The following is a 12,172-nucleotide window of genomic DNA, read 5'->3' on the forward strand; positions in this document are numbered from 1 at the left end:
CCACTCAAGGGCTTTCAAGTCAGCGATGTAGAAATCAGAAAGAAAGGGAAATGGTCGGGGACACAGTGAGAATAAATGCTCCTGCTTTTCTCTCTTTTTTCCCCCTTTCCCTTTTTACTTTATTCATTTAATCTCCCCGAGTGAGACCGCAAGGCTTAATGAAGGGTTGGACGGATTATTAGAGGCTGTTGATTCGGAGGGGGAGGGCAGAAAGAGCCAGAGAGAGAAAGAGAGAAGATAATTTGACATTTACCCCGACTGATCTACACTGATTCGGTTATATTTATGGCTTATAAAGTGTTTGGAAAGATGGGAGGGGGGCTCGGGGGAAGAGAAGGCAAAGGGGAAAAAAAATATAATATTGACTGCCAAACAAAACTCGTGCTGTAATTCCCAGGCCTGAGCTGGGCTGGAGCTGGGGAGCGGGATCTCGGGGCTCTGACCTCCCACGGAGACACCTGGCTGCCTGGTGGAGGCCACTGCAGGTGCAGGTGTAGCTGGCAGTCAGGTGCCCCCTGGGCCCCGCCCACAGGGGTGGGGACCTCCCAGCTCCCCAGGTGAAGGCTTCCCTGGCTCCTGTCCCATCTCACTCTGTATCCAGCCCCTTGTGGGCCCTGCCTCATCCCTGCCTGTCCACCCTGGGGCGCTCCTCCACTCTGGACCTTTGAGCTAATGTCCAGCTGGCAGGTTCCCCCAGGGCTGAATGAAGGAGGCCTCTGGGCTCAAATGCACAATTCCCCCTCCCCGCCCCAGGAATCATCCCTGACACTGCACAGGGTTACCCCTGTCCCTCCAAACCTAGGGTGATCCTGGGCCTGCCTTCTCCCATACCCGAGCCCTGCCAAGTTCTCCTATTTGGCAAATATGCCTGCTTTTCACTATTTCCATAGTCTTCCAGCCTAACCCAGTTGTGGGCACTTTCCTCTGCGTCTGCCCTGGCCATTCCCACCCTGCCAGTGCCCATTCTCAACCAACCGACTATGATACCCAGCCGGAGTGTCCGTCTGTCCCCACCTCCTGTCACCACCTTCCCTAATCCATCTTCTGGTGGCCTCTGGATTTCTCCCTGAGGTTGCCCTGACAGGTGCCCGGCCACAGGTGTGCTGAGAAGCCCGTCAAAGGAAGATGGTGGCTGTGAGAGGCCCCGGGTCCAGCTCAGGAGTGGGACGAGGGGTAAGAACGCCTACCTCACCAGCTCCTCGTTGTACAGGGACAGGGGGGACTCGCGGCCGAGGATGTACACCTGACCCTTGAAGACAGACACCTGCACTTTGCCTTCCACACGCTCCTGGGACTTGGCAATGCAGTAGCGCACAAACTCACACTCAGGACTGTGCCAGAAGCCTGTGGGAAGAGAAAGGCGAGGGCATGGGAAGGCAACCCAGGCTTCACTGGGTCATGGTGAACCTGGGGCCTGTGCTCTCAGAAATTATCATGGGGGCACTGGAGCAGTGGCCTAGTGGCTAAAATCCTTGCCTTGCACGTGCCAGATCCCATATGGGCGCCAGTTCTAATCCTGGTGGACCCACTTCCCATCCAGCTCCTGCTGTGACCTGGGAAAGCAATCAAGGACAACCCAAAGCCTTGGAACCCTGCACCCGCGTGGGAGACTCAGAAGTGCTCCTGGCTCCGGATCAGTGCAGCACTGGCCGTTGCAGTCACTTGGGGAGCGAACCAATGGACAGATCTTCCTCTCTGTTTCTCCTCTCTGTATATCTGCCTTTCCAATGAAAATGAAATAAATCTTTTAAAAAATAAAAACAAATGATCATGGGGAGAAACACAGCTGAGGATCCATCCAAGGGACGTCCTTGACCTTGAGATGTAGTTGCCTCCTGAGAGCCACAGGCCAGAGAACTCAGTGACAAAGGGCTGTTCCCTGTCTACGGCCGAGCACCAAGCTGGTAGGGGAGGCAGCAAGATCTCACAGGTGCAGGCCGCGGGTGCCCAGTTGGATGTGGGATTAGGGGGGGCCTCAGGTGTGCAGAGCCCCCAGCTATCCTCCCCTCTGGGGGGCTGGCGCAGGAGAAGCGACAGGGAAGGACCCAGCCCCGAGATGGGGCTGCCCCTGTGCACTGTGATTGTCTTCCTGCCACACTTGCGTGATTTTGTGTCCTCCCTGCGCCAGCCTCGGATCCCTTCACAGCCACCCTTGGGAAAGGTGCGCTCAAGGGAGGCTGGGCAACATCTCCGGATGCGGGGTGCCTCCTGTGCACCTCACTTGGTTGGGGTCTGTAACAGCTCAGCTCCCCATGAACCCTCGGAACTTTGCCCTCAGCAGCAAGGACATGTGCGGGAGGGGGGGGGGCTGGAAGAGAGCCTGAGAATCCTGCTCCTCCCCCCTTCCCCTCTCCCTTGGCCCCCAGATTCCTAAAGGCCAGAGAGAAGATAGGTGCTCCCTCTGTCCCCAGGCTGCCCGGGACCTTGGCGACAAGCTTAGGCCTGTGGACGTGCGGACAGCTGTTGCCTCCTCTCCCTCTGGGCTCTGCGGGAGCAGGCCAGAGTCGGGGGCCGGGGGAGGGGCTGCCCGGGCATAGGGTTTCTTTGAAATGGAGCCGGGAAGGTGAGCCCACCTGGGCAGCTGCGGGGCCAGATGGTCCACGATCCCCAGCCCTGATAAAGGCCGGGGTCATGGCTATTGTTGGCGGTCCAGGCCTCTGGGGACACCTGCCGAGGCCGTCCATCGTGGGAAAGCAGACAGCCGTGCTGCTCCAGGGTCCCAGCCCCACAGGGACAGCTGCCCGATTTCCCGGTGCCTCAGTGTCCTTATTGGCATCATGAGCTCAGGGCACCAGTGGCTGTGCTGAGAGATTGGTGTTTGTGGCCTGAACATCATGACCTCTGCCAGCTCTCGCTCAGACATGGAGAGGGTCTATCTGAAGCCACACAGTGGGGTCACAGAAGAGGCCTCCCAGCACACAGTGGGGTCACAGAAGAGGCCTCCCAGCACACAGTGGAGGGCTGCCTCCCACCCCAGGCCTTCAGAGGCGACGTGGCTGTCCCTCTTCATCTCCAGGTCACTGTATCCACCTTCCAAAGTCGGCATAATGAACCGATTAAGCTTCCAGGTTGGAAGTGGGGTGGGAGATGGAGTCGGTGATAAGGAAGATGAGGGGGGTCCTCCCCCACCCGATCTCCCGTTCTGTCCTCTGCTCAGATTTCTTTTTTCATTGGCCAGGGGGCAGAAAGTCCACCTGCCACCACGGGACAGGCCAAGCGGGTTCCCAGCCTGTGGATGTGCAGTGGGCGGGGCCTGGGGTGGGGCTGCAGAGGGAAGGCCGGACCATCTGCTTCTACCTTCTCTAGCTGGACAGTCTCCCGTGGCCCAGCTGGATCAGGTCCATGAAGCCCAGCCTTGTGTCCAGGGCACAAGTAGAACTGGCAGGGGGCACGAGAAACCACACTGGCCCTGGCAGTGGTGGGCACTTGCAGGCCCCCTCCCAGATGCCATGCAAATCCTGACTCACCCAGTCTCCACTCTCCGGGTGGGAAAGTGGAGGCTCCTAGAGGCCAGGAGACGGGCTGCCGGCAACCTCTGGCCTTGCAGGTGTGGCAAGGCACCGTTTGTGCTGAAGCAGCTGCCTGCAGCCAGCCTTGACATCCAGGAGGCCGGAACGTCGCAGGGCCTGGGCAAGGTTAACAATGACCCCTCTTCCCCACTCGGAATTCATCCTCACCCAGGACACCTGGGGACCCCCAGCCAAGGCACAGTACCTCCTCTGGCCACCTAGGACATCTGGGGGCCCCCAGCTTGGGCAGCAGTGCCTCTCCTGGCCACTTCTGCTAATAGTGCCTGCGGGCGTAACCATGAACTTGGCTCTGGGAGCCTGGCCTGTCTTAGGCTCACAGCCACTGCTCATCAGCCCCAGAATCTCGGCTGGGTATCTCCAAGGTGACACCCAGGTCAGGGCCTGGCAGGGAGAGCGAGAGAGTAGGGGAAGTGGCAGCCCGAGTCTTGGCGCCTGGCACAGCCCGGCCTTGAGCCGTTGGGCCAGGTGCTCTCTCCCCATGGCAGCCTGCTCCCTCTTAATGACCCTCCCACTTTGTAACCCAAATCCGTCTTGCAGTGCAAAGTCCCTGCCGAGCTTCAAGGCCCCGCAGGGGACAATGGTATTTAAACACCTGCCTGCACCTGGGGGGAGGGGCTTGCCTTGCATCTCAGCAACATGCAATCATGCCCCCCACTACCACACCAACCTCAGATCCTTAAAGGAGTTACAGACAGGGGGGCTGTTGCCAGGAAGCCTCTCAGGTACGAGGACAATGTTCACCCCCAGAAAGTGGTCATCAGCCAACTTTACCCAGGTCACCAAGATGTGCCCCCCCCCCAGGTTGGGGGGGGCTGTCTGATACATCCCATCTGGTGACCTGTCACATTGTTTTTCCTTCTCTGATCATTTTAGAATACAAAAATGATTCTGAAGGTATTCAGGGGACAGCTGTGGGCAGAGCCAGGAGGGCTGGGCTCCAATTCTGTGACAATGGGCAAGGCACAGAGACTCAGCTTCCACACCTGGAAAATGGGCATCCAGGTTTGTCTGGCTGGGCTCAGGCCCTGTGGCCACCTGCAGGTCCCAGGGCGTGATCGGGCTCCATCACGCAGTGTACAGGGCTGGGTTTGTGTTCTTTGCTGCCCTTGGGTCAACTGGCACAAGCTTCTGCCCCTCAGCCTGTTTTCTCATCTGTAACATGAGCTGCAGAGCCCGTGGGAAGGGCGGGATGTGTGTGGGGCACTGTGGGATGGTGTCCCGTGGCCTCGGCAGGTGTGGGGTGAAGCTGGGGCTGGGGGTGATGGCTGCCCGTGGCAGGGCATGGTCCCTATAAGCCTGCCTCTCTGGGGATGTCCCTGGGCGGGGTCTGGAGCTGCGGAGGGAGGGGTAGGCAGTCCGGGGGCGCCCTCACATACCCGTGTACACCAGCTCGGCGAATTTCTGGCCCAGGCCCTGTTTGATTCTGCGCACTTCACGGTCCATGGTGAAGGCCTCGATGTCTAAATGAGCATGGTAGAGGATGGTCCCTGCTGGGGTCTCGTAGATACCTAGCCATTTTTCCAGGCAGGGGGAAAGGGAGGTGAAAAAAGAAAAAAAAAAGGAAAGAGAGAGAGAAACACATGAGACCCAAACTGTCAGCAAATGACAAAAAAAAAAAAAGATTCGTCTGACAGGAGACGAGGCGGTCGGACCCATTCACTCGCAGCTTGCGGCAAAATGCGGCTGTCATTATGTTCACGCTGGGGCCGCGACAGTCCACTCTGCGGCTTGCGGAGTAAATATCAGGATGTCCCCTTTGAAGAGGTCCTCAGACGCTGCAAAATGACAGGGTTTCCAGCGCCTCGCCCCCTCCCCAGCGCATGCCCACCGGCCCGCGGCTGAAAACCTGTAATTAAACCGACTCTGGTGGATCCCACACCCCAAATATCCCTTCCTCTCTCCACGAGAGGAGCTGGGAGCGGGCAGCCACTCTACATGCACACACACACACACACACACACACACACACACACACGACTGTACACGTGGGTATGCACACGCATGGCACCGCCAGCAGGTGGCCCTCTCTGCACAGCTGCCTGGGTTGGGGCTGGGGTGGGGCCCTCACCTAGGCTGACCTGGAAGATGGGAAACCAGACCTGGCAGAAGGGGTACTTGTCCCAGAGGATGCTGGGAACTGCTCTAGGTGCCCCTCCCCGACCTCCACACACAAATCACTGCAAAGTGCTGCCCCACAGGCCCACTGGGCAAGGAGAGGACCTTGTCAGGCCTCCTCCCACACCAGCTGCGCAGAGATGGCCTTGGGGACTGCTACCCAGCCCCCTGCGATCCAAGGCAGCCGGGATGCCAGCTGCCCTGGCCACACAATGTGTACAAGGCAATGCTGAAGGTCACCAGGTGGGTTTTTTGTTATTTCTCAGTGATGCTGGAAACAGCCTGCCGTGATGATGGCTTCAAAAACTGAGCAAATCAGAATGGACGCGTGCACCTGCGGTCACAGCGCTGTTCAAGAGCTGAAAGGCAGAGGCAGCCGAGCGACCACCCACAGCAGCGGGTGAACGCCATGCCACATATCCTTTCAACAGAAGACGTGCAGAGCAATGGCTGTTCAATCTAGTGGTCATAGTGCCGGCATCCCACCCTGAAAAGTCTGGGTTCAATTCCCAGCTCTGCCTCCTGACTCCAGATTCCTGCTAATGACCTGGGAGGCAGCCCGCCCAGCTGGGCTCCTGATACTTACATGAAAGACCAAGGTTTTGCTCCTGGCTTTGGTCCTGACCTCGCTCTGGGCGCTGTGGGCATTTGGGGAGCGGGAATGCTCTCCACAGCCCTCTGCTTCTCGCATAAGGATGACTTAGCAATTTTTAAAAAAGGAAGAATATCTGGACCTTGATGTGATCCTGAAGTCACACTAAATGGGAGTTGTTAGTCACAAGGGAATGAAAGGGAACAATGTCATGACGTAACAGGCGAGGCTGCCGTCTGCGATGCCAGCATCCCATGCGGACACCAGTTCAAGTCCCAGCTGGTCCACTTCCATTCCAGCTCCCTGCTAATGTGCCTCGGAGAGAAGTGGAATACGGTCCAAGTGCTTGGGCTTCGGCACTCATGCGGGAGACCCGGCAGAAGCTCCTAGCTTCAGCTTGGCTCAGCCTGGTTGTTGTAGCCAGTGGGGAAGTGAACCAAAAGAGGAAAGATTCTTTCTTTGTCTTTCTAATAAAAACATATAAATCTTTAAAAAAAAAAAAGTGGGTGGGTGCCAGGGCTGTTGGAGGGGTGGGGCTTAGTCCTTGGTGGAAATAGTTAACAAAATGAGCTTTGTGGCTGGGGGGTGGTGATGGCCCAGGCCCCTGGCAAACCCTGGGCTCAACTGCACAGTCCTTAAATCTTCTACATGCCAGCTTTACAGATGGTAAGACTAAGACCCATGGAAGAGGCTGACCTTGCTCAAGGTCACCCAGCCAACTAGAAATGGAAGGGGACCAAACATTGAGCCTCTTGCCGTAGCCCCAGGGGACCTCACGAGAACCAGGTGCCGAGTGCTGCCGCAGAGCCAACGCTGAGGCCTCGGGGTGGCTCTGACGTGCTCCAAGCAGCAAGCACACTCATGTCTTGGGAGACAGATATGTATGCCACACAGAACAGGTGCACAAGGGGCCATCCTGTGCCAGGGAAGACTGGCTCCTAGTGTAATGGGTGACTAGGGTTCTCGGATTCTCTCCACCTTCCTGAACCTCAGTATTAATGCTAAACTGAACATGTCCCACCAACATCCCCACATTCGTGCATGAGGCCCAGACCTGCTCTGTTCCCAGGGCAGGGGGTCCTCGGGCTGTTCCCCAGTTACCTACATAAACCCAGCTTAAAGCGGCAATGTAACCTCGTCCCCAGAGAACTCAGAGCCACTGATCAGATCACAGTAGAAAGGCAGGTGAGGCTAAGGATGGGTGAGAGGGCTGAGCAAAGCTACTGCAGGCTCCCTGTGACCAGGACACACAGCACCCAGCACGCAAGTGGCACCACCATCACCATCCCGATGACCCCAGGATGCCAAGAAAAGCTGGACAGCCCTGCGTGCGGTTAGACGCAGACACGTGTGGCATATCTGGAAAGATCTGCCCCCAGAACAGCCAGTCAGAACACCAAGGCTGCAAGGTCACCTTCGCCGCTGCCCAGGAAGCTGTGCCAGAGGGGGACTGCACAACCACCTCCACCTGAGTTCCAAGGGGCCCCTCGTGGATGGCCATCCTCCACGCAGCGGGAAAGAGGAAAGGCAAAAGCCACAATGCCCAGCAACACAGCTGCTGCCCCCGGCTCCTGTTCTGAGAAGGGTTCTAGTTGACTGTGACTGCATGTGGAGCTTGTTTTCAGGTCACTGCTGTGTCCACCCAGGTATGGGTGTGCACCTGTGTCCACGTGTACCCTCTGTGCATCAGTTCACATGTGTGCACGGCATGTGTGGCTCGCCTACGCATACGTGTGTGTACCAAGGATCACCCTCGAGGAGAGATGATTTCTGTATATTTCTTCTTGAAAAAAATTGAGACTTAAAAGAAGCCATTGACAGAACCTGATGCTAACAGACTGTGGCTTGGGGGCTTTTGACAGCACACAAACCACTGTGCAGGAAAAGGAGGCAGTGACAGCTGAGGCTGGGTGTTGCCAAGGAGGAGACAACAGACATCTTCCGAGTGACACGCACAGCGGCTCCAAGTGTCTATTTTCATCTCCCCGTGTTTACAGGAAAAAGACAGAGGTGTCAGCCAGCACGCGGCGAGCTGCTTCAATCACACCGTAATTACCACGGGGGTGGGGTGAGGACCGGGAGGAGGAGGGTGGGGCCCCAACAGCCGACTGGGTTTAGGTAAACCTGTTTCCGGGGGATTTGAACCCAGTGGGAACTGGGTGGAGTCTGCCAACCAGCAGCTCCAGGCCTCCAGGAGAGCAGAATCTAAGGGGTGGCAAGCAGGAAAGGAGGCTGGCTGGAACTTGGAGCTCTTTTCTTTGGTACCAGGGCCAAGGCTGGAGGCGGTTGCCACGGTGATGGGAAGGCAAGTCCAGGTGGGTCTCTTGCCATCCACAGTGGCCCTATCCTGGAACAAGACTTCCCCAGCCCAGGCCTGTGGGATTAAGGCTATCTCTGCTTCATAGGTCTCCCTCTAGTTTCCTTCTAGAAGGCTCCATCTAAACAGAGTTCTGGGAAGAGTGGACAGGTAGGCAGGCAAGCAGGACAGGTAGCAGAGGCCAGTGCAGCAGGAAGGGAGAGCGGCGGAGGGGATGGGAAAGCAAAAGGAGCAGGGAGCCAGGCCAGAGGAGGAGGAAGAAAAGGAGGGTTACGAATGGTAGGGGGGGAGCAAGGGAGGCAGGGGTGAGGCGGGTGGAGGGGCAGCAGAGCTGGCCCAGAGAAGGAAGGTGAGCCGAAGGACGGACAACAGGTAAGCTACCCTCTCTGTCCTGCCTGCCTGGCTCGGCCCCCCTTCTCCTCCCACTGATTTCATTTACTCCACTTAATCAGCCCCCCTCCGGCGCTAAAAAGATAATGTGATAATGAGGTAACTGGGGACGGCCATAACAGTGAAACCGCTTCATCTGCAGCCTCCCGGTCCTGGGCCCCGACCCTGCAGTCCCAGGCATCCCTAACCAGGCTACCCTGGACCGGCAGCCCTGGCGTTGCTGCCCCTCATCGCCCCCAGGACAGCAGCTAGCCCTATGCCAGGGATATTCTGCCCTCGATGTGACTGAGGCGCCACGGCCTCTCCCTGTCCTGAGATTCCGCCCCCACATGCGGTCCAAGGTTTAAGCAGAACAGACACGGGAACAGCTGGAGGCCTCAAAGAGGCAAAGCCGGCTCCTGCCGTCCCCAGTCTGCATCTCCACTTTCTGTCCCCAGGGTCAGCATCCCCCTAGCCGACCATCCACCCAACAGGTGCCTCCTACCCTTCTCCCTGCCCCTCAGAATGGTCTCCTACTCCCACCACCACCTCCTCCACGAGGTCCTCCCAGATAGAGCATGACCAGGCTGCCATTTCCATCCCTTGGCTGGACACCCCTCCCCACCCATCGAGATGCCACTTCTTCTGTGCCACCAGGGAAGACAGTGAACCCACATGCCACCTGCTTGCTGGGCTCAGTGCCATGACCAGCTAGTGATGCCTACCTGGGCCATGGGGGAAGCAGGGGAATGAGCCCTGACCGCCTCCCCTCCACGCCCTCTGCAGTGCACACAAGCTACCGAGCTGGAGATGGGCCTTCGGGAGGGGACCCTCTGCTCTTAGCTCTCCACTGTCAGCCTCTCTGGAGCTCCTGGCCTGCATTCTCTCCTCCCGCTGTCAAGGGCAGCCAACAAAGGCCCGTTGAAGCAGAGGTTAGCAGAGGTAAGAGACAAAGGGAAGGCTGATGAGCCATTCTCCACAAGGCCTTCCTGAGGGTTCCTGTCTTGTTTCTCAGGACAATAGCAGAGGCCTTGAGCAAAGAGCCCCCATCCCCAAAGGAGGCAGCCCCCCTTCCAGGTCACTCCAAGCTAGTGTACTTGGAGGTCCACAGGCTGCAGGTCCAGGGGCGCGGGCCAGCAGTCCCCTTTCCCATCAGGAAACATTGGCCATCTTGGATTTTTGCAATCTTGGTAAAAGTGACATGTGAGGGCCAGGCATGGTAGCCTAGTGGCTAAAGTCTTCACATTGTACATGCTGGAATTCCATATGGATACCAGTTCTAATCCCAGTGGCCCCATTTCCCATCCAGTTCCCTGCTTGTGGCCTGGGAAAGCAGTCAAGGACAGTCCAAAACCTCAGGACCTTGCACCTGCGTGGGAGACTTGGAAGAGGCTCCTTGCTTTGGATTGGATCAGCTCCTGCTGTTGCATCTACTTGGGGAGTGAACCAATGGATGAAAGATCTTCCTCTCTGTCTCTCCTTCTCTCTGTATATCTGATTTTCCAATAAAAAATTTTAAAAGTCTTTTAAAAAAATGGCATGTGAAGAGGCTGGGGGTGTTGCTGCACAAGGGTTAAGCTCATGCCCACATCCGTTTCAGAACGCTGGTTCAAGTCCAGGCTGCTCCACTTAGAATCCAGCTCCCTGCTAGTGCACTTGGGAGGCCTAGATGGAGTTCCTGTGATGCCCCTGAGGGGGGAACCAGCAGATGGGAGCTCTCTGCTGGCTTTCACACAAATCAATACACTTTAAGAGCAGAACTCCCAAAAGACCAGGGGGCTAGATCAGTCATGGTTATCTTTACAGATTTGCCTGAAGCAAGGTGCTTGGAACACCTGCTGAATGAAACACCCTGACCAGGAACAATGGCAAGCTCAAGTGTTTGAGTGAGGGGCTGTCACAGAGGCCACCTTGTCCCGTTTCCTCTTAGAGCAGCCCCCAGTCTCACCAAAGAACAGCATCTGGCTTCATTGCGCACCACAGACCCCTGAGGGTGGACACGGACACCAAGGCCCAGGGAGAGAGAGTGAGTGGCGGATGCAAGGCACCTCCTGGGGACCACTCCCCTTGGCCAGCCCCAGGCCCAGCCAGCCAAGGGGACAGCTACCGGAGCAGCAGTACCCAGAGATGGGCCAGGTACCATTCCTGACCCAGCACAGGCATGAGACCCCTGGGAGCCCACCACGCCCCACCACGGCAGGATCCAGCTTTGCCGTCAAACCCAGCAATCCCACTCCAGACATGGGACAACCTGACCTCCAGGTCCAGGTCCCTCCCAGGGCCCTCTGAGCAGTGTGCGAGCAGGACAGAAGTGGTCTCGGGCGGTCTCCGGGCACACACAGGAGGGGACAAGCACTCACCACGGGACTTCATCCCGATGAAACGGTTCTCCACAATGTCGATGCGGCCCACGCCGTGCTTGCCCCTGGGGACCAAAAGGGAGGGAGGGCGTCATGGAGGCCACCCACCACACAGCCAGCTGGGCCCACCCCAGAGCAGGACACTAGGGTTCACCGGGGTCTTCAGGGGACCTCTTGCAGCATATGTCCATTGCTGAGGTTTGCTCTTTGGGCCCTGGGCCGAGTCCTACTCACATCGCCTGCCCCTTCCCATCCAGGTCCCCTGACCCTCCCTGGGAGGCAGCACGTCCTGCCAAGGCTGACAAAGACCCCGGCATCTTGGCCCGGAGGTCAACATGTAGGGGGCCAGCCCTGGGGGGCGTTGCTGGCTAGCATCACAGCAGACACTCACGCGATTTCGTTCAGGTAGGTGAAGAGCTCCAAGGAGGTCCGATGAGTGGTTCCATCCTTGACATTGGTCACCTTCACGGGGACCCCTAGGGAGGGAGGGGAGTGTGGTGGTGGGCTTGGGGCCAGCATGCCCACCGCCCCGCCCTCTCCCTCAGCCCTGCACGCCTTAAATGGACGTGACAGATATGGAGTCCCAGCGAGTCCTTCAAAAGCCCTGTGCAGGTTGGGGCCTGCTGGGGCGGGGGAGAGGGAAGGGACGAGGGAGCCCCCCGGAATGAAAGGGAAGATGCAATAAAAACGCTCTCCCCCACCCTCCCATTCTCCTGGCCCCTTTTGCAGTTGGGGGCTGTGAAATTGGAACCAGGCCCCGAACTAATTCAATTTCACGCTCCGCCATTGTCTTAGGCCAGGATACCTTCTGTCCCACCAGTCACCCGGCCGGCTGGCATGGACCCCAGCCCCCCCCCGCCACGTCTGTCAGGTGCATACCCAGCACCCC

The 12,172-nt window shown here is 57.8% G+C and overlaps 1 protein-coding gene across 1 annotated transcript in view; it reads right to left on the reverse strand.

Annotated features, from left to right (window-relative positions):
• ASS1 (argininosuccinate synthase 1) overlaps window positions 1–12,172 on the reverse strand; it is a 31,635-nt gene that overhangs the window by 2,479 nt on the left and 16,984 nt on the right. Inside the window, exons 10-13 of the mRNA XM_041004645.1 lie at window positions 11,675–11,759; window positions 11,284–11,348; window positions 4,907–5,038; window positions 1,188–1,344 (exon numbers count right to left, since the gene is read on the reverse strand). Of these exons, the coding sequence (XP_040860579.1) occupies window positions 1,188–1,344; window positions 4,907–5,038; window positions 11,284–11,348; window positions 11,675–11,759 (439 nt within the window). The remainder of the gene's footprint in view (window positions 1–1,187; window positions 1,345–4,906; window positions 5,039–11,283; window positions 11,349–11,674; window positions 11,760–12,172) is intronic.

Source organism: Ochotona curzoniae, unplaced genomic scaffold, assembly GCF_017591425.1.
Source record: "Ochotona curzoniae isolate NIBS_2020 unplaced genomic scaffold, NIBS_Ocur_1.0 scaffold_3208, whole genome shotgun sequence".
NCBI classification, from domain to species: Eukaryota; Metazoa; Chordata; class Mammalia; order Lagomorpha; family Ochotonidae; genus Ochotona; species Ochotona curzoniae.